The sequence below is a fragment of the Coregonus clupeaformis genome, chromosome 7, assembly GCF_020615455.1.
Source record: "Coregonus clupeaformis isolate EN_2021a chromosome 7, ASM2061545v1, whole genome shotgun sequence".
Taxonomy (NCBI): Eukaryota; Metazoa; Chordata; class Actinopteri; order Salmoniformes; family Salmonidae; genus Coregonus; species Coregonus clupeaformis.
The window spans coordinates 8,092,572-8,115,437 of NC_059198.1; the positions used below are offsets into that span (position 1 = coordinate 8,092,572).

Sequence of the window (22,866 nt, forward strand, 5' to 3'; positions counted from 1 at the left end):
GGTGTCGCAAAGAGTTATGGGATATTAGATTTCCATTTTCTAAATCATTATCTGCAATCTAGCTTTCAGGTGGGAGGTACGAGTCCGTAGCGGAATATCCATATAGGGTCGTCAACCACGGACAATTACTGGATGGCTGATCCCTGTTGGATAGCTGTTACAAAGGGATTTTGTAATGCATAGTAGTCTTTTTGATATCGTCTTCTCCTATCCTGTGTGGTACTATACTGTATGTCATCAGGGTGAGTGTGCATAGTGGAACGCGTACAGGAACTTGCAGGCTTGCCGGAAACGGCAATGCCCTCGTGCATAGAGAGGAGACAACAGAAGGTACGTTTGTCAGTCAAGTTCAACCTGAAAAACGATATGTTTCCTGTGTGTGTGTGTGTGTGTGTGTGTGTGTGTGTGTGAGAGCGAGAGAGAAATAGATGCAAAATGTAGTGTCAGAGAAGGAGGAAACACGAATAAGGAAGACGTGACCTAGTATGGAACTGGGTTTGCATAAGTACATATTGGTTAACATGAGTTCAATCACCCTTGTTATAGAAGCACAGAGTTCATGAGGTTAAAAAAAGAACTGAAAACCAGCTCAGAAAATGCATACTTCTTCTCCACATGATTGTCTGTCTGTAAAGTTGCATCATGTAAAATAATTTACAAAACTATGTGAAGCCAAAGTTGTAAAACCATAATTAGGGTGGGTAGTGCTCAGCTGGGAAATGTGCTAAATTATTATTTATTGAATGTTTATCATTAATCCATTTAGCCTCATGGGAGATACATAATTGAATGAGCATAACCCAAACACCATGGATAAATTATTTACTGGAATTGTATCTGTTTGACTTTGTTTTGAAGCATCTAGCGGCCATCAAAATTAAAGAAATGGCTCTGTGAGGTTTCTCCCTACCTAGGACACTTACAAGCTTGGCCTGTTGTTTTTGGGGCACTTTGTGACAAATGCATTTTAAAATAATAATTTGCCATCTTCATTGATAGTTGATCTAGATCGTCAAAATCAATTATAGTCCACATTCAACCAAATCAGTGAGACTGTTTAGCAGATGATCAATGGTAACTTAAAGTTCAGGACGGGTATTATGAGGCTGTTGGTGTTTAACCAGTAAATACTGTCTGATTCCGCGCTGTGAGTAATATACTGTCATTTAACCTGGCAATGACAATGTTTTGCGGTCAGCAGCTGAGACTATAGATAACTTGTCTGTGAATCATGTGACTGTCTGGAAATTTGCAAGGAATGGAAGTACAATACCATGTGTGTCACTTTCCATGAAGGCCTATGCTAGTACAATATCTGTAGCACAATATGTTGTCAATTCAAAGGTTGCTGTGTGCATGATTTATCAATTACAGGGCTGTTCAAGAAGGCCATTATTGCAACGGCGATTTGGAGGAAGGATCAAGGACAAAGAATGGACCCAGAGAGATGTTGGATGAATGGCCATATTGTTTAAACAGGAGAAGAACAATCTCCTCTGACATTTTATATGATATTCAATCCAGTCCAGTCAGAGAGAAAGAATGAAAGGAAGCAATACTTTTTCAGATCACTGGGGCTGTCTCCCTCATTGCCCCAGACTGACAGGCAGTAGCGGTGCGTGGGTAAAATCATTGAGCAAGCCAAGCCTGTAAAAAAGCCATATTACAACCTATGTTGTGATAATTGCGTTGTTTGCTCTATAGCAATTAGTTAAAACGCCACCTTGATATACAATAAGGCCATGACAACAAAAAGACAACAGTCACACAGTGGCGGAATAAATTCAACTACACATACTGTTTGTTTAATCACAGAACTGGAGAGCAACATCTGTGTGAAGTCCACAAAGCAAATATTGCATGTAACAAACAGTTATATCACCTGCAGCATGGTCAAGCAAGTTAACGTTTTCAACAGTTTATTAAATAAACAACTACTGATTTTAGAACCACAGAGTTACCGCAAGTCAGCACAAAGACAACAGGAGCACTGCCTCCGCCATTCCAGCACCAATTCAACTTACACATTTGAACATAATAAAATCAACAAGGCTATATATGCTTAGTTTAATACACTGAAAACAAACTTAAAGATAACGAAAACAATTTAGTCCAATCGATGTTGTTAAATATCATGTGGCTGTCCATGGAACTGATTTCTGTGTGTGTGTGTGCGCAAGTAAAACAAAACATGTTGACTCACCCTACTTGTAGACTAGTTGAACGCCAATGCCATCCTCCTCTCTTTCATGTCGGCAAATCGGTCTATGGCGCTGTCATACACTTAGTTTTTGTTGTCATAGGTTACCTAACTAAAATGCTTGCTAGCCTAACTGCCTGGCATGGCCAACAATGAACCAGCTAAGTTAGCTAGCTAGTTAGTTAACGTGAGCCTACTAGGCTACACATTGAACTTCAATCTTCTCGGGCCAGTGGCACAACATATTAATTTATGGTTAGATCAGAATCGCCGTCATAATCATTGGCCTGTACAGAGAATTAAGTAAAAACAACAAGTCCAAATCCCCATCTCCATTCATGGCTTAGGAAAGGGCTGATTTAGCAAGCTAGTTACTGCAGGACATCAACACAAGCAGACCAGAAACAGACACGGTTATCTGAAAATAACGTTTTGTTTAGGAAGTTATTTGAATGGTCTGAAGCCAAATCCAAACTGACATTCAAATAGCTACCCTTTGCCTTGATGACAGCTTTGCACACTCTTGGCATTCTCTCAACCAGCTTCACCTGGAATGCTTTTCCAACAGTCTTGAAGGAGTTCCTACATATGCAGAGCACTTGTTGGCTGCTTTTCCTTCACTCTGCGGTCCGACTCATCCCAAACCATCTCAATTTGGTTGAGGTTGGGGGATTGTGGAGGCCAGTCATCTGATGCAGTACTCCATCACTCTTTTTCTTGGTAAAATAGCCCTGAAAAACAAGTGATAGTCCCACTAAGCCCAAACTAGATGGGATGGTGTATCGCTGCAGAATGCTGTGGCAGCCATGCTGGTTAAGTGTGCCTTGAATTCTAAATAAATCACAGACAGTGTCACCAGCAAAGCACCCCCACACCATAACACCTCCTCCTCCATGCTTTACGGTGGGAAATACACATGCGGAGATCATCCGTTCACCCACATCGCGTCTCACAAAGACACAGCGATTTGAACCAAAAATCTCAAATTTGGACTACAGACCAAAGGACATATTTCCACCGGTCTAATGTCCATTTCTCATGTTTCTTGGCCCAAGCAGGTCTCTTCTTCTTATTGGTGTCCTTTAGTAGTGGTTTCTTTGCAGCAATTAGTGTCTTTTACTTGAACTCTGTGAAGCATTTATTTGGGCTGCAATTTCTGAGGCTGGTAACTCTAATGAACTTATCCTCTACAGCAGAGGTAACTCTGGGTCTTCCATTCCTGTGGCGTTCCTCATGAGAGCCAATTTCATCATAGTGCTTGATGGTTTTTGTGACTGCACTTGATGACGCTTTAAAAGTTGTTGAAATCTTCCATATTGACTGACCTTAAAGTAATGATGGACTGTCGTTTCTCTTTGCTTTTTTGAGCTGTTCTTGCCATAATATGGACGTGGTCTTTTACCAAATATGGCTATCTTCTGTATCCCCCCGAAGGGTGGCTATTTGAAGAATCTCAAATATAAAATATATTTTAATTTGTTTAACACTTCTTTTGGTTACTACATGATTCCATGTGTTAGTTTTGATGTCTTCACTATTATTCAACAATGTAGAAAATAGTAAAAATAAAGAAAAACCATGACTGAGTAGGTGTTCTAAAACTTTTGACCAGTAGTGTATATATTTAATTATTTTGTTTCATTCAGTTCCCTTTGACCTGCAGTGTTGGAGCTCAGAGTTTAAGAATTTCACTGTACCCTGCAATCTGACTAATCAACTCTAATCTAACCATGGTGGCATATAGCCTTTCTATGGTTAGCATACATTAAAACGAGCAAACCTAACTAGTTGATTTGCCTTTCTTTGATGATAGTGTTTGTTCAAAGTCGAAGGGCAGCAATTAAGCCCAGTGAAGGGGAGTAGTTTACGATCGCTGTGTACAGATCGATCAGGGCTGCGTTCAATACGTTTTTACGTTCTGGAACGTTCGATTGAACGGAGACGGTGCTGTACTGAACTAACAGTTGAAAAACGAGGAGGGTTGTGGGTTGGGGAACGCTGTTAGCATGGCCACTTCCCTTTAAAAACGTCACTCATTGCTTCAAGCCACACGTCGCCACATCTACCAAACCGGAGCAAACGCACCTCTCTCCCTCGCTCTCCCTGCCTCCTAACATTTTTTTATCTCCCCTCTTTTAGAACATTGGATCACGGAGGGGGTTGTAGAAGATCAACAAGAACGACGACTCAGTAACTAATCAACCAAACATCAATTAGTGATAGTAGCAACTAGCAACAGTGAAGAATGTCGACTAAAGAACGGGGTCTGGTTTATGTAGTCACAGGGGGCTGTGGGTTCCTCGGACAACACCTGTTACATGTCCTTTTGGAGAAAGAGGATGCGGTAACGGAAATTCGACTTTTTGACAAACACATCGACTCAAGTTTAAATGGCCACAGCACAGGTAAAGCTAAAATATATGCTTGAAACATAAATTGTAAATGTCTGGCAGTTCACTGACATGCTCAAACCCCGTCTGTAGTTTTCTTGTCTAATAATGTTTTATGCATATTTAATTGGCATAACCATACACCACATGGGGCTGCTGAGGGTAGAACGGCTCATAATAATGGCCAGAAAGGAGCAAATGGAATGGCATCAAACACATGGAAACCATGTGTTTGATGTATTTGTTAACATTGCACTCACTCCTGCTCCAGTCATTACCACAAGCCCGTTCTCCCCACTTAAGGTGTCACCAACCTCCTGTGCCATACACCTCAACTGGTTTGCAGTTGTGGGACTGGTAGAGTTTTAAACATGAAAGTTCAGCTACTCTTAATCCTTATTCATGATGACAATTATTCTTTGGCTAAGCTACTCCTAGTAAGACCTATAGCGGCTCATGTGGGCAAGACCTTTAATCTTGAATGTCCAGGGGTTTATGCCCTGAGAAGAGGTGGGGTGTCAACTCTTCAGTGAAACAGTTAGGGTCTTTATCTACCTTAGCACATTGAAATGCTTGACTGAAATAACCTAGACTAGAATCACATAAACCTTTACCCACATACATACCCAATCAAATATATTCTGGATATCAGCTGTATTCCATCCAAACTCTCTTTTCTGACACCCTTTATTTTTGTCTTACACCTTTCTTATTCTCAGGCATAATAACATTCACATTGAATTGAGTAACTTTGTACAAACTTCTATTCCATTGTCAGTCTTCACTACAGAAACAGAGCCATAGAGGTGGAGAGTAGGTAGATGGACTGAGAGGGAGAGATGGGAGAGCTGAAAGCCATATACATACTATAGTGTGACAGAGAGATGAGAGTTGGCAGATGTCACTGAAAGGGAAATGTTAGGATAGTAAAAGACACACTCAGCTGAGGTCACTTCTACATCTGCATTGCTTGCTGTTTGGGGTTTTAGGCTGGATTTCTGTATAAGCACTTTCTGACATCTGCTGATGTAAAAAGGGCATTATAACTACATTTGATTTGACTGCATTGGCCTGCATGAACAATGTCATAACATGATGGGGTCATGGACACCGAGATGGCCAACACCCCTCCTAATTCCATTTCCTGTCCTTGAACACTGCAGCCGGCCTATGTCATTTCCCATAACCTGTGACATGTCACTGTCATCATAACAGGAATCTCCACCTGCACCCTGTCACCTTGTGTGATTGTTAGGTGACTGTTAGGGCGGTATGTGGAGAAGGTTGTGCTCATCACAGAGTGTCAGGGGTTTGTTTAGACAGAGCCTTCCTCCAAACTCATTGATACAAGATCAGTCCATAGATGTGGCTTGACTGATGAGCTAAATACATGGCATTGATTACAAATTAAATCGCTCATATAGGCTTACATTGTTAGTCTTTTACCTCTCATTGTTAGTATCTTACCTCTATTGCCATAGGCTACGTCCAGGTAATATTAGAACACCTTGTTTTCACTTAAATACTAAACATATATATTTTTCCCCTGGTGGGAATATGCTTTTCATGTTGAGCGGATGTAGGGGCTGAGGAGGAGTTTGCTTTTGCATTCAATTGAACTCTTTGTATACAATTCATTATGTAGGCCAGGGGTATTCACCTCTCACCCTACAAGGTCTGGAGCCTGCTGGTTTTCTGCTCAACCTGATTAATAATTGTACCCACCTGTTGTCCCAGGTCTAAATCAGTCCCTGATTAGAGGGGAACAATGACAAAACGCAGTGGAGCTGGCTTTGAGGTCCAGACTTGAGTTTGAGGGACGTAGGCTATTCCAAGGCATGCACAAAGCCTGGTGGCTGGTAGTATTCATATAGCCCAGCCAGGGGGAGACCTATAGTACACTTTATGTAATCAGAGCTCATAGTCTAGTTCTAATCTCACTGTAACAGTGAAAAGATCAACAAGATGTTGTGATTGAATGAGATTTGCAACTTAACATTGAGCCTTTGCTTGGAATGTTTCTAAAGTATTTGCATGCTGTAGGTTCTCTTTAGATATGAAGCATAGAAATGTTTTCACAGAAGGTGTATGAGTGATTAAAACGATAAACAAAACAAACCATGAATTTAACTTTGTTATTGGTGTATATGTTGCGTAGCGTGGGAACCGCTGCGGCTCCCGAGTGGCGCAACGGTCTAAGGCACTGCATCTCAGTGCTAGAGGCGTCACCACAGACCCTGGTTCGATTCCAGGCTTTATCACAATCCGGCCGTGGTTGGGAGTCCCATAGGGCGGCGCACAATTGGCCCAGCGTCGTCCGGGTTTGGCCGGGGTAGGCCGTCATTGTAAATAAGAATTTGTTCTTAACTGACTTTCCTAGTTAAATAAAGGTACAAAAATAAATAATAATCTAATTTAGTTACAGTAGCCTAGTAAGAGAGGGGCTTGTGAACTTCAGAGAACGAGGTTGACTGAAGCGTTCACTTCCTGTAATTACGTCATTTACAGTTGCTGTAATTATAAACCCTAGCTTTAGTTTGGTTCAATGGAAATCATCAAAGTGTGTGCTACACAACCAAGCCACTGAGGCAGAGCTAAAAGAGAGAGCTGCTGTAGTGTGACTTCAAGGCAAGAGTGTGTTTTTTAAGAGTCGGGACCATTCCTGTGGTTACTTGGACTCCAGCCCCATCCTGGCTTCACGGTCATCAGATATATTTCAAGGCCATGATCTAGATAAGCCAAGCCAGGGACAGCACATTGAGAATAGGGGCAGCTTCTTTTCCATCTTATCATTCCAAGAATGAAAGACAGAACAAACAGACAATTGCTCTCAAAAGACACATTTGTGAAGAACGTGTTGTGAGAATTTGTTGTGACCCACCTACCGGTATTACAAGAAACATAAAGAACTTGTATGAAAATACGTTTAATTGTGATGGGGTGATTGGGTCTTTGTAGCAACATCAGATTACATTTTTTCCAGAAACAGAGACGGAGAGAAATAGTTCCTCAGTGGACCCAGCTCTTGTTAGGTTGCTAGGCAATGTAGGATCCGATTTAGAGGAAACAAATTAACACTCAAAGTCAAATAATAATTAATATAGCCATGGAAACATGCATAGAAAGGCTTGGTTCCTCCCCAAACACAACATCTGTACCTAGACATTCTAACTAGAATATGTTTGATTATTCTGTACATGATGTCCATGTCTTGTTGTCCAATCTCAATCTAGGATCAATTGTATTATTGTGCAATGTAGATCAGGTTATAGATATCTCATTCCAGTGAAAACTATCTATTTTACACTATGCCTAACATCTATTCTCCCTCTCTTCCCCCGTCTCTCCACCCTCAGAGCGGGTAAAGGTGGTGGTGACGCAGGGGGACATTACAGATTACTCCAGTGTCCTGGAGGTGTCCAAGGGGGTAGACCTGGTCATCCACACGGCCAGCCTGGTGGATGTCTGGCACAGAGTCCCTGAGACAGTCATCCAGGCTGTGAATGTTCAAGGTAAGGGTTCAGACACAGCAATAACGTTCACTGGCCCAGAGTACTTAGCACCTCTGAATGTAATTTGCGTACCGAGTGCGCACCAATTTTACATGTAGAATCGCATAATTTTTTGGCAGTCAGACATCTGCAGCGGGTGGTCCCTAAAACACAGCGCGCTGAACGGTGGGCAGACAAACACTAGATCAACACTTGGTGCGATGTGTGGAAGCCTTAAGACACAGGAGGATTTACGAAGAAGGGAATGGAAAATATGTAGAGAAGAAGGAAAGGAAAAGGGAAAGAAGAGGGAGAAATGGTTGCCTTGGAGATAATTGATGAGAGAAGGAGACAAACAAAGGATGGATGGGTTGTCTTGACTGCAAATGAATACAACAGCAGCAACGTTATGGAGAAATAGTACTCTCAATAAAGCTCTGTTCCAAAACCCATGAAATAGTGTTCCCTAAAGTTAACCCTGCCCAGAGAATTATAGGCTATGAGTTTGAGTGATTCATGGCATAACCCACGTTTTTCCTGTATGCCTGTCGCCTCTCCCTTCCTATAGTGCCTGGTGTTTTCCTCTGAACATCCTGACAATAATAGTGCCACTTGAGTCTGTTAACGGGTGTCAACTACAACAATGGTTTTATAGTGAGCAAACATAAACATAGAGAAATAATGACCTTATTTGTGTATGTAGTGGGTAAATGTGTGTGTGAGTCTCCATGAGAGGGCCTGTTTATAGTTATTGTGTGTGTGTGTGTGCTTGCCATGAGTCTTTTACAGCCATTTCAAACTCATCTCAAAAGGTTTTACATCTCACGATAAGGTTAGTGCCAGCCTGTCAGGTGGTTTTCATGCAACTGAATTACCAACAAACTCACATTACTGAAGCGAATCAGCTGCTCTCCCAGTGATCCACTGCAAGTCATCTGGTTTCTATTAAACTAACTACACTGACACTTTGTTTCCAGTTTGTGGTTATTCTATGTGTTCCCCGTCTGGTGGGTGTGGTGTCTCACTGTCCCAGATCTGGGCATCTGTCCCATAGTTCTGCTCTTCGTCTCTTGGAAACTGTGACAAACATTTTCCTCACAGGTATAGCCGTTTGTATGAGTTAGTGTAATTACTGTATATCAGATGTAATGTTTCAAAACCTTCTAGGACGTTTGTGTTGAGCTCTGAGAAAACACATTTATCATCCAGGGCTAGTTCATCGTCTGCCAACATCTCTGACCAGATGTTCTGCACGCACTTCCTGTTGACCGCATCACACCCTGGCCCTTTCTTTCTGCAATCAAATCAATGATAATCTCTAGTTATTGTCCTCTAGAATGTTTCTCAATATTTTTCTCTTCCTCTCTCCGTCTCTCTAACAGGAACTGTGAATGTGATCAATGCCTGTGTGAAGAATGGTATCCAGTATCTGGTCTACACCAGCAGCATGGAGGTGGTCGGCCCCAATGTGAAAGGAGACCCCTTTATCAGGTAGAGTTTTATTTAATTTATCGGTTTCTCCTTAGGCTTTCATCTGCATATTTTTCCTCTTTCCACTAAATCGCTACCTCTCCTCCATCTCTTTTGTCTAGCCCATATGGTAGATATTCCCTTATCTGTATTATATCAGGCATGTGACTGTTTATTATTTTCTGATTTCTCTATGAATTCATATGTCTCTATTCCTCCATAATTCTCCATCGAGAGAAATGTACTGCGAGGAGAGATACATAAAGAGGTAGATACAGTGAGGGGGAAAAAGTATTTGATCCCCTGCTGATTTTGTACGTTTGCCCACTGACAAAGAAATGATCAGTCAATAATTTTAATGGTAGGTTTATTTGAACAGTGAGAGACAGAATAACAACAACAAAATCCAGAAAAACGCATGTCAAAAATGTTATAAATTGATTTGCATTTTAATGAGGGAAATAAGTATTTGACCCCCTCTCAATCAGAAAGATTTCTGGCTCCCAGGTGTCTTTTATACCGGTAACGAGCTGAGATTAGGAGCACACTCTTAAAGGGAGTGCTCCTAATCTCAGTTTGTTACCTGTATAAAAGACACCTGTCCACAGAAGCAATCAATCAATCAGATTCCAAACTCTCCACAATGGCCAAGACCAAAGAGCTCTCCAAGGATGTCAGGGACAAGATTGTAGACCTACACAAGGCTGGAATGGGCTACAAGACCATCGCCAAGCAGCTTGGTGAGAAGGTGACAACAGTTGGTGCGATTATTCGCAAATGGAAGAAACACAAAAGAACTGTCAATCTCCCTCGGCCTGGGGCTCCATGCAAGATCTCACCTCCTGGAGTTGCAGTGATCATGAGAACGGTGAGGAATCACCCAGAACTACACGGGAGGATCTTGTCAATGATCTCAAGGCAGCTGGGACCATAGTCACCAAGAAAACAATTGGTAACACACTATGCCGTGAAGGACTGAAATCCTGCAGCGCCCGCAAGGTCCCCCTGCTCAAGAAAGCACATATACATGCCCGTCTGCAGTTTGCCAATGAACATCTGAATGATTCAGAGGAGAACTGGGTGAAAGTGTTGTGGTCAGATGAGACCAAAATCGAGCTCTTTGGCATCAACTCAACTCGCCGTGTTTGGAGGAGGAGGAATGCTGCCTATGACCCCAAGAACACCATCCCCACCGTCAAACATGGAGGTGGAAACATTATGCTTTGGGGGTGTTTTTCTGCTAAGGGGACAGGACACCTTCACCGCATCAAAGGGACGATGGACGGGGCCATGTACCGTCAAATCTTGGGTGAGAACCTCCTTCCCTCAGCCAGGGCATTGAAAATGGGTCGTGGATGGGTATTCCAGCATGACAATGACCCAAAACACACGGCCAAGGCAACAAAGGAGTGGCTCAAGAAGAAGCACATTAACAACTACTTCTCAGATAGAGTTCAGTGTGTCAAATCGGAGGGCCTGTTGTCTGGACCTATGGCAGTCTCTATGGGGGTGCCACAGGGTTCAATTCTTGGGGCGACACTTTTCTCCGTGTATATCAATGATGTCGCTCTTGCTGCTGGTGACTCTCAGATCCACCTCTACGCAGACGACACCATTTTGTATACATCTGGCCCTTCATTGGACACTGTGTTAACAAACCTCCAAACGAGCTTCAATGCCATACAACACTCCTTCAGTAGCCTCCAACTGCTCTTAAACACTAGTAAAACTAAATGCATGCTTTTCAATCGAACGCTGCTGGCACCCGCCCACCCGACTAGAATCACCACTCTTGACGGGTCTGACCTAGAGTATGTGGACAACTACAAATACCTAGGTGTCTGGTTAGACTGTAAACTCTCCTTCCAGACTCACATAAAGAATCTCCAATCCAAAGTTAAATCTAGAATCGGCTTCCTATTTCGCAACAAAGCCTCCTTCACTCATGCTGCCAAACATGCCCTCGTAAAACTGACTATCCTACCGATCCTTGACTTCGGCGATGTCATTTACAAAATAGCCTCCAACACTCTACTCAGCAAATTGGATGTAGTCTATCACAGTGCCATCCGTTTTGTCTCCAAAGCCCCATACGCTACCCACCACTGTGACCTGTACGCTCTTGTTGGCTGGTCCTCACTACATGTTCGTCGTCAAACCCACTGGCTCCAGGCCATCTATAAATCACTGCTAGGCAAATCCCCGCCTTATCTTAGCTCATTGGTCACCATAGCAGCACCCACCCGTAGTCTGCGCTCCAGCAGGTATATCTCACTGGTCATTCCCAAAGCCAACACCTCCTTTGGCCGCCATTCCTTCCAGTTCTCTGCTGCCAATGACTGGAACGAATTGCAAAAATCTCTGAAGCTGGAGACTCTTATCTCCCTCACTAACTTTAAGCATCAGTTGTCAGAGCACCTTACCGATCACTGCACCTGTACACAGCCCACCTGAAATTAGCCCACCCAACTACCTCATCCCTATATTGTTATTTATTTTGCTCTTTTGCACCCCAGTATCTCTATTTGCACATAATCTCTTGCACATCTAGCATTCCAGTGTTAATACTATTGTAATTATTTTGCACTATAGCCTATTTATTGCCTTACCTCCATAACTTGCTACATTTGCACACACTGTATATATATTTTCTGTTGTATTTTTGACTTTATGTTTTTTACCCCATATGTAACTCTGTGTTTTTGTTTTTATCGCACTGCTTTGCTTTATCTTGGCCAGGTCGCAGTTGTAAATGAGAACTTGTTCTCAACTGGCTTACCTGGTTAAATAAAGGTGAAATAAAAAATAAAAGGTCCTGGAGTGGCCTAGCCAGTCTCCAGACCTTAATCCCATAGAAAATCTGTGGAGGGAGTTGAAGGTTCGAGTTGCCAAACATCAGCCTCGAAACCTTAATGACTTGGAGAAGATCTGCAAAGAGGAGTGGGACAAAATCCCTCCTGAGATGTGTGCAAATCTGGTGGCCAACTACAAGAAACGTCTGACCTCTGTGATTGCCAACAAGGGTTTTGCCACCAAGTACTAAGTCATGTTTTGCAGAGGGGTCAAATACTTATTTCCCTCATTAAAATGCAAATCAATTTATAACATTTTTGACATGCGTTTTTCTGGATTTTTGTTGTTGTTATTCTGTCTCTCACTGTTCAAATAAACCTACCATTAAAATTATAGACTGATCATTTCTTTGTCAGTGGGCAAACGTACAAAATCAGCAGGGGATCAAATACTTTTTCCCCCTCACTGTAGACAGGTCAGGGGAAAGATGGGAGATAGAGAGAGAGAGAATAGAAAGATTATTATTATTATTATTATTATTATTATTAGAGAGACATGAAAGTGAGAGAGAGCATTCCAGTCATAGTGTTGCGTTAAGGTCTAGTAGATGATGGACATTAAGCAGAGCCCACATCAAGGCACATTTCCTTCATCCCTCCCTCTCTTACACAGACAAAAGGACCAGCCTCTCTGATGTGGCAGACATGTTATCCTATACACTGAGAATACAAAACATTAAGAACACTTGCTCTTTCCATGACAGACTGACCAGGTGAAAGCTATGATCCCTTATCGATGTCACTTGTTAAATCCACTTCAATCAGTGTAGATGAAGGGGAGGAGCCTGGTTAAATAATAATTTTGAAGCCTTGAGATAATTGAGACATGGACTGTGTATGTGTGCCATTCAGAGGGTGAATGAGCAAGACAAAATATTTAAGTGCCTTTGAACGGGGTAAGGTAGAAGGTGCCAGGCGCACCGGTTTGTGTCAAGAACTGCAACGCTGCTGGGTTTTTCATGCTCAACAGTTTCCCGTGTGTATCAAGAATGGTCCACCCAAAGGACATGCAGCCAACTTGACACAACTGTGGGAAGCATTGGAGGCAACATGGGCCAGTATCCCTGTGGAACGCTTTCAACACCTTGTAGAGTCCATGCCCCGATGAATTGAGGATGTTCTGAGGGCAAAAGGGGGTGCAACTCAATATTAGGAAGGTGTTCCTAATGTTTGGTAAACTCAGTGTATGTCATTGTGTGTTATTATAGGTCTGGTATTTGAACTTGCCCTCTGTCTGTGTTTAGGAATGTACGTATCACATATGGTCCCTATAAGAAGATAAGTGGGTAGGTGATTAAGATGATGACAGTCAGTAGTAGCTATGATGAACATCACAGGATAGAATTCATCTGCACCATTTAATTGAAGCTGCACATTGCCAGTTCAGTATGAACATAGCCAGGCCAATGTACTTTGCAATGCTGTGTGATGACGTCAGAAAAACTGTGTGGCAACAGTAACTCAATCATAATAACAGGTAGAGCCCTGTGTTAGGTAATAGGCTCAGGTACACAACACCTTAGTAATAAGTGGACTGGAAGGGAGTTAGAGAAACACGTTTCTATTAAAGCACTGTCTGGTTATACCTGCTTTAGGTTGGCAGGTGCTGGGAGGCTTTGATGTTTTTGTGTAGTCATAACATTTCAGATGCAGTTAAAAACACAAGTCATACCAAGGAATTAGAGTGAAAGAGAGGGGGGGGGATGAGGGAAATAGTTGATCACCAGCCAAGCCTGAAATCGTCCTGCCAGCGGTCACGCGTTGATAACTTGAACATATTTTCCAGATGCTGACAGAGACTGACAGATGCGCACACACACAAAAACACTGTGGGTTTGCATATGTGTTTGGCATTCTCTTCCTTTTCACATCACCTAAAGCACTCACAGTACCTGGAACAATGTCTGCCAGTCTTTGCCGGCATGACTGGCTTTGCTAAAATATTCACAGAAACAACACCATGAAAACTGCCAATGTTTTCCCTGCCCCCCCCTCCTCTCTCTCTCTTTCATGCACAGAGGTGATGAAGACACGGTGTACAATGTTTATCATGAGATGCCCTACCCCAGGAGCAAGGCCAAGGCAGAGAAACTGGTGCTGGAGGCCAACGGCAATAAGGTACTTGTATTAACACATCACACCTCATACAAAGATGCGGTAATAACACACACACACACACAGACCAACTCATGGTACCTTTAATGGTACCATCATTAATAGACTGATTCAGATAGGGAATCCCTTTATTCAGATACTTATTTTCTCTCTATTTGACTGAACTGCTCAAATAGGTACCACAGAACACAAATATACAGTGGCCTGTGAAAGTATTCACCCCCCCCCTTGGCATTTTTTATATTTTGCTGCCTTACAACCTGGAATTAAAATTGTTTTGGGGGGGGTTTGTATCATTTGATTTACACAACATGCCTACCACTTTGAAGATGCAAAATATTTTTTCTTGTGAAATAAGACAAAAAAACAGAACTTGAGCGTGCATAACTATTCACCCCCCCAAAGTCAATACTTTGTAGAGCCACCTTTTGCAGCAATTACAGCTGCAAGTCTCTTGGGGTATGTCTCTATAAGCTTGGCACATCTAGCCACAGGGATTTTTGCCCATTCTTCAAGGCAAAACTGCTCCAGCTCCTTCAAGTTGGATGGGTTCCGCTGGTGTACAGCAATCTTTAAGTCATACCACAGACTCTCAATTGGATTGAGGTCTGGGTTTTGACTAGGCCATTCCAAGACATTTAAATGTTTCCCCTTAAACCACTTGAGTGTTGCTTTAGCAGTATGCTTAGGGTCATTGTCCTGCTGGAAGGTGAACCTCCGTCCCAGTCTCAAATCTCTGGAAGACTGAAACAGGTTTCCCTCAAGAATTTCCCTGTATTTAGCGCCATACATAATGCCTTCAATTCTGACCAGTTTCCCAGTCCCTGCCGATGAAAAACATCCCCACAGCATGATGCTGCCACCACCATGCTTCACTGTGGGGATGGTGTTCTCGGGGTGATGAGAGGTGTTGGGTTTGCGCCAGACATAGCGTTTTCCTTGATGGCCAAAAAACTCTATTTTAGTCTCATCTGACCAGAGTACCTTCTTCCATATGTTTGGGGAGTCTCCCACATGCCTTTTGGCGAACACCAAACGTGTTTGATTATGTTTTTTCTTTAAGCAATGGCTTTTTTCTGGCCACTCTTCCATAAAGCCCAGCTCTGTGGAGTGTACAGCTTAAAGTGGTCCTATGGACAGATACTCCAATCTCCGCTGTGGAGCTTTGCAGCTCCTTTAGGGTTATCTTTGGTATCTTTGTTGCCTCTGATTAATGCCCTCCTTGCCTGGTCCGTGAGTTTTGGTGGGCGGCCCTCTCTTGGCAGGTTTGGTGTGGTGCCATATTCTTTCAATTTTTTAATAATGGATTTAATGGTGCTCCGTGGGATGTTAAAAGTTTCTGATATTTTTTTTTACCCAACCCTGATCTGTACTTCTCCACAACTTTATCCCTGACCTGTTTGGAGAGCTACTTGGTCTTCATGGTGCCGCTTGCTTGGTGGTGCCCTTTGCTTAGTGGTGTTGCAGACTCTGGGGCCTTTCAGAACAGGTGTATATATACTGAGATCATGTGACACTTAGATTGCACACAGGTGGACTTTATTTAACTAATTATATTACTTCTGAAGGTAATTGGTTGCACCAGATCTTTATTTAGGGGCTTCATAGCAAAGGGGGTGAGTACATATGCACACACCACTTTTCCGTTATACATTTTTTTTCATTTCACTTCACCAATTTGGACTGTTTTGTGTATGTCCATTACATGAAATCTAAATAAAACAAAATAGGAAAAACGCCAAGGGGGATGAATACTTTTGCAAGGCACTGTACTATAGTAATCCATGAAAAAAATGTTTTGGAGCTGATGTTGCATGTAAGAATTTGTTGGCCAATTGGCATATTTGTGCAGTTACTGCGCGAAAAACGAATATTTTTGAGTTCTGATAAATTGTAGAATTCTTTTCCACTTCACTGTTACTCTGCCAAAAAACGGTTTAAGTGTTCCCTTGTGACCTTGTGTGTTAGACTGTTTTCCTTTCCCGTCCGCTCCCATCAGTTTCTAATGTTCTGTTACCACATCGTTCCTCTCCTTTCTCTGGCCAGGTGAATGGAGGGGCCTGCTTGTACACATGCTCCCTCCGTCCCACAGGGATCTATGGTGAGCAGCACCAGCTGATGAGGGACTTCTATGAGATTGGTGTGAGGACAGGGGGCTGGATCATTCGAGGCGTCCCACAGGACACGGAACATGGTCGTGTCTATGCAGGTGAGTCCTGAAACCCGTGCTGATCCCTAGCCACACCTACAAGATCTTTAAAGAGAAATCATGAGTCATCTTGTTAGCTGATTTTCTACTGGGCAGTTGGTTATGTACCAAGATGGCACCTTAACTAGTGGTATGCATGTTCTCAGCATAATTCTCCTTTTTTGTTCAGGCAACGTGGCTTGGATGCATCTGTTGGCTGCTCGCTCCCTGAGAGAGCGCCCCCAAAGGCTTGGAGGGGAGGTTTACTTCTGCTATGACGACTCACCCTACAAGAGTTATGAGGATTTCAACATGCAGTTCCTGTCTGGGTTCAACTTCCGCCAGGTTCGTGTGCCGCTGTTGGTGCTGTGGGTCGTGGCCTGCCTGAATGACCTGCTCCGCTGGGTGCTGAAACCTGTGTGCAGCTACACACCATTACTCAACCGCTACACACTCGCCGTGGCCAGCACCTCCTTCACAGTGGGTTCAGACAAGGCCCAGCGCCACTTCCAGTACCGCCCCCTCTATGACTGGGACCAGTGCAAGGCCCGCACACAGAGATGGGTGGACACATTTCCCTTCGCAGGCCCCAAGGAATCCTGATCTGGGCTGATCTGCTGGGCGGAACCTGGTCTGGGCTGAACCAATGCACCACACATCATAACCTGGAATGGATGGAGGAGTGAGAGGACTTTCTCTGATTTATATTCTCACTAGGTTTGCTCCATCATAAGCAGTATTATCATTACATGTATGCAAACGAACTCTTGACCCCTGAACTCTTAAACCCTGAACCATGACCTCCTGCACTTGTTCTTCAAAAATGTTGTTATTCCAGCTGAGTTATGTCCTCCTACCTGTCACTACTTGTGGCTAGCCTGTAGCTCCTCAGGCAAAATGATGAAAAGGCATGTTCCACACTGAAATGGGTCACTTATCCATCACATGAGACCCTTCCCAGCCCTTAATAAGAGATTATGCATTGGACATTCAATATAAATAGTTTGGGGCTTCATCGGACATTGCAATATCCATCTTCTTAAAAAAGGTGTAGATATGTGATTGTAGTCATAAAAGGGCATAGGTATGTGATATGGGAAAGCTGCTCATTAATTATTTTGAGTCTATCTTCAGCAATACACAGTGCAAAACATTGCTGTACATATTTCGCCATACATACATACATTAAAATGCAATACATTTTTCATAAAACATCATCACTACATAGACTTGATCTGTTTTTGTTGAGAAGAGTGCTGGTACAGAAAATAAGTATTAAACATGCATTAATGCACACAGAGAATATTGTTGTAATTATAAATGTCTGAATATGTTCTATGTGGTTGTAGAGTTTTATGAATCACCTGCTATACATTACTACTAAGGTGATTTTATAATCTGAATCCACTGCCAATAAATAAACAATATTTTCAAATTCATTTAAAAAAAACATTTGCCAGTGCAATTAGATTTTTAACTTCAGACAGAGAAAAGGTTAATTATATATTCCATACCTATTGACGATATTCTCATTTTGAGAAGTAGCATAACTTAAAGAGCAACTGAAGGCAATAAACAACTATTCTGGTAGAAAGTGGCCTATGTCTCAAACCAACTATAAATTGAAGAAATGAATATACAAATATTGAAAGCATTTCATGAGACAACTATAAAAGATGTGTTACATGAAAATATTGTCCCATTTACCATGTGTAATTTATTGACTGTCCCTAACCAGCCCCAGATATAGGCTATCCAAAGTCAAACCAATTTTGCCACGGTGGCACACCAGCCGGCTGATGCTAATTGGCGAAAGAAGTTGGCTAGCTTGCTAGCTAGTCTAGGCTTCTTCTAGACACAAGACCTTGTTCGACTGTTTCAAGTTATCTAAACGGTTGAGTGACTGTGTACTGTTTTGCCAGCATGAAAGTACAAATGCTTCCCACGTTCGAACATACACGAGACACCCAGTTGCATTTCCTAATGAGGAGAATTGAAACCAGGACTCAATCAGGAAGTTCAGTCCCCTTTAAAACAATAGACATACTTGGATCAAAGGGGAAGACGGGCTCGTGGTAAGGACTGAAGCGGAATTGGTGGAATGGTATCAAATACATCAAACACATGGTTTCCATGTGTTCGATGCCATTCCATTAGTGCCATTCCAGCCATTTATGAGCCATCCTCCCCCTGCAGCCTCCCGGGACTTGGAAACAATACTCTTTCTGTATTGAAATGAATATTGTATTGTATTTGTTTAATTCCAAATAAAAGTATTTTAATTCATACAAAGTTTTTTTTTTTTTTTAGGTAAATATGATACTGTCAAAGACACAACACAAGGTCTTTCCTGAAAACGGCCTAGATCCAGAAACACATGGTGACTATGGTGACCTTGGAAACTGCAAGAGAAACTAAATCGAGAAACATATGGAACACATTACTCATTACACTTCCTTTACATAGTCCCTGTCGGTATTAGAACGTAGCGCCCCTGCCGCCTGTGGGGAAAACAAATGCAATTTTTTTGTTTTCTGCTTGTTTTAGTCAATTACAAAACTACATTTAAGAAAAGTACAAAGTCTAAAGATTACTTTTCAACATTGCCTGCTCCCAAGCGTTCTCTCTATTTAGAAAGACGTAATATTGTAGGGATTCCCTCATGCCCCTTTTCATGACGGTGCTAGCAGCCACTTTTCACATGACTGGGAATACAGATATGCATCTGTTGGTCATAGATACCTTAACAAAAAAGGTAGGGGTGTGGATCAGAAAACCAGTCAGTATCTGGTGTGACCACCATTTGGCTCATGCAGCACCACACATCTCCTTCGCATAGAGTTGATCAAGCTGTTGATTGTGGCCTGTGGAATGTTGTCCAACTCCTCTTCAATGGCTGTGCGAATTTTCTGGATATTGGCGGGAACTGGAACACGCTGTCGTGCATGTCGATCAAGATTATCCCCAACATGCTCAATGGGTGACATGTCTGGTGAGTATACAGGCCATGGAAGAACTGAGACATTTTCAGCTTCCGGGAAGTGTGTACAGACATGGGGCCATGACATGGGACATGCTGAAACATGAGGTGATTGCGGCGGATGAATGGCACAACAATGGGCCTCAGGATCTCGTCACGGTATCTCTGTGCATTCAAATTGCCATCGATAAAATGCAATTGGGTTCGTTGTCTGTAGATTATGCCTGCCCATACCATAATCCCACCGCCACCATGGAGCACTCTGTTCACAACCTTGACATCAGCAAACCGCTCGCCCACACGACCCCATACACGTGGTCTGCGGTTGTGAGGCCAGTTGGATGTGCTGACAAATTCTCTAAAACAACGTTGGAGGTGGTTTATGGCAGAGAAATTAACATTAAATTATCTGGCAACAGCTCTGGTGGACATTCCTGTTGTCAGCATGCCAATTGCACGCTCCCTCAAAACTTGTGACATTGTGTTATGTGAAAAAACTGCACATTTTAGAGTGGCCTTTTATTGTCCCCAGCACAAGGTGCACCTGTGTAATGATCATGCTGTTTAATCAGCGTCTTGATATGCCACACCTGTCAGGTGGATGGATTATCTTGGCAAAGGAGAAATGCTCATTAACAGGGATGTAAACAAATGTATGCACAACATTTGAGAGAAATAAGCTTTTCTGGGATCTTTTATTTCAGCTTATGAAACATGGGACGAACACTTTACCTGTTGCGTTTATATTTTTTGTTCAGTGTTAATAAGTTAAATGTCTTATATGTGATTAAATGTTTTCCACCAACATAGCTACGTGTAGTCTACTTGGACACCGGGTCCCCACATTTCCCACTCTCCCACGCCAAATAGTTTGAAGCTACAGCACAAGGCTCTTCTAGCAGGCTCTATTTCCCAATGTGGGAGCATGGTTATATGTACATTGAACAACATAGCAGCTTTTCAGCATTTTTTGTTATTTCTGTATAACAAAAAATCGGTTACCCCAATTTGTGGGCGTGGTCAAGAGGATTTCCTCATTATTACGTGACTACAGACTGGGACTATTCTCTCTAACCTCATTATGTCAATGGTGTGTCCTAGTTACAAGCCAGAGTGAGTCACTCCAAGGAAAAAAATTTAAGTTACCATGGAGATTACACAGATGTTGTTTTTCAATGCAGAACCATGAAACCATGTTGTTATTATGGAAATATTTTGTCAGACTCCAGAGTCAAAGTAAATACTTCCAGCTCTAGGGGTGGAACCGAACATTGTGAGGGTTGAGAGCCAGAGGGACGTCATTGTATGCTGTAGCGTTAAGAAAACAATGTGTTATGTCACAACAGCGGTGTAGCCTCTTTTTTATACAATTTCAATCGTGCAGAGAGAGAGAGAGAGAGAGAGAGAGAGAGAGAGAGAGAGAGAGAGAGAGAGAGAGAGAGAGAGAGAGAGAGAGAGAGAGAGAGAGAGAGAGAGAGAGAGAGAGAGAGAGAGAGAGAGAGAGAGAGAGAGAGAAAGAGAAAGAAAGAGAAGGGAGTTCCCTTGTAAACCGTGAGGGATTCCATCCTACTCTATGACATGTCTGGGTGTCCCCCATTGGATTGGTTTCTCCATAGCAGTGAGTCATTGTAGAGAAAAAAAACAAAGTTACCATGGAGATTACACAGATGTTGGTTTGTAATGCAATGAAACCATGTTGTTTCAAGGACCAAATTACATGTATTTTAGTATTTTTTTGTAATGGAGACAGTAACATTAGTCATCTAAAAAAAATTCAACTTTAAGGAAAATGTTTTTATATATACACTACATGGCCAAAGGTATGTGGACACCTGCTCGTCGAACATTTCATTCCAAAATCATAGGCATTAAAATGGGAGTTGGTCTCCACTTTGCTGCAATAACAGCATCCACTCTTCTAGGGAAAGCTTTCCACTAGATGTTGGAACATTGCTGTGGGGACTTGCTTCCATTCAGCCACAAGAGCATTAGTAAGGTCAGGCACTGATGTAGGGCGATTAGGCCTGGCTCGGAGTCGGGCGTTCCAATTCATCCCAAATGGTGTTCGATGGGGTGGAGGTCAGGGCTCTGTGCAGGACAGTCAAGTTCTTCCACACCGATCTCGACAAACCATTTCTGTGTGCCACAAAGTTGGAAGCACAAAATCATCTAGAATGTCATTGTATGCTGTAGAGTTAAGATTTCCCTTAAACTGGAACTTAGGGGCCTAACCCAAAGCATGAAAAACAGCCCCAGACCATTATTCGTCCTCCAAACTTTACCGTTGGCACTATGCATTCGGGCAGGTAGCATTCTGCTGGCATCAGCCAAACTCAGATTTGTCTGTCAGACTGCCAGATGGTGAAGCGTGATTCATCACTCCAGAGAACGCGTTTTACTGCTCTGGAGTCCAATGGCGGCGAGCTTTACACCACTCCAGACGACGCTTGGCATTGTGCATGGTAATCTTAGGCTTGTGTCCGGCTGCTCGGCCATGGAAACCGACTTCATGAAGCTCCCAACAAACAGTTATTGTGCTGATGTTGCTTCCAGAGGCAGTTTGGAACTCGGTAGTGAGTGTTGCAACCAAGGACAGAAGATTTTTACGCACTACATGCTTCAGCACTCGGCGGTCCCGCTCTGTGAGCTTGTGTGGCCTACCACTTCGTGGCTGAGCCATTGTTGCTCCTAGACGTTTCCACTTCACAATAACAGCACTTACAGTTGACGGGGGCAGCTGTAATAAAATAAATGTGGCAAAATGAATGTAGACATTAATAAATGCATTTCTATAGCTTCCAAAATATTTTTGACAATGGTGAGGGGTGTGCCAAGATGGAGGCACGGTGGCTTCAACACAGCACCCTCTATTAGTCATTTAGCATTTCGCTACACCCGCTATAACATCTGCTAAACACGTGTATGTGACAAATACAATTTGATTTGATTTAGCGATATATAAATCATTGTGTACAACAGCTGATGAACCTAACAGTTGAAAAGTGTGAAAAAATGTGATCAGTGTTATTTCCTGATAGTTGCTGGTTGAAAATACAATCTACACAGGACCTTCAATCAGTAGGTTTGCATGGGAAGTTTCGCCTGGTGACACCACCAGGCGGTAGATTGGTTAATAGATATGGAGCAATTTCAGTGCCATAATTTTGAATTTGTATTAAG

General features: G+C 42.6%; 1 protein-coding gene across 2 annotated transcripts; it reads left to right on the forward strand.

Moving 5' to 3' along the window:
* The first annotated feature begins 155 nt into the window (after positions 1-155).
* Positions 156-18,000, forward strand: LOC123491198 (3 beta-hydroxysteroid dehydrogenase type 7-like). 2 transcript variants are annotated; one of them, XM_045221106.1, is made up of 7 exons: positions 156-330; positions 4,340-4,605; positions 7,947-8,102; positions 9,464-9,572; positions 14,422-14,521; positions 16,565-16,727; positions 16,897-18,000. In XM_045221106.1, exons 2-7 carry the CDS (start codon positions 4,446-4,448, stop codon positions 17,307-17,309), a joined length of 1,101 nt encoding a protein of 366 aa, XP_045077041.1. In that variant the 5' UTR covers positions 156-330; positions 4,340-4,445; the 3' UTR covers positions 17,310-18,000. The 2 variants fall into 2 exon arrangements, with proteins under 2 accessions (XP_045077041.1, XP_045077040.1); XM_045221105.1 differs by lacking the exon at positions 156-330 and having other exon boundaries at positions 4,226-4,605.
* The last annotated feature ends 4,866 nt before the right edge of the window (positions 18,001-22,866 follow it).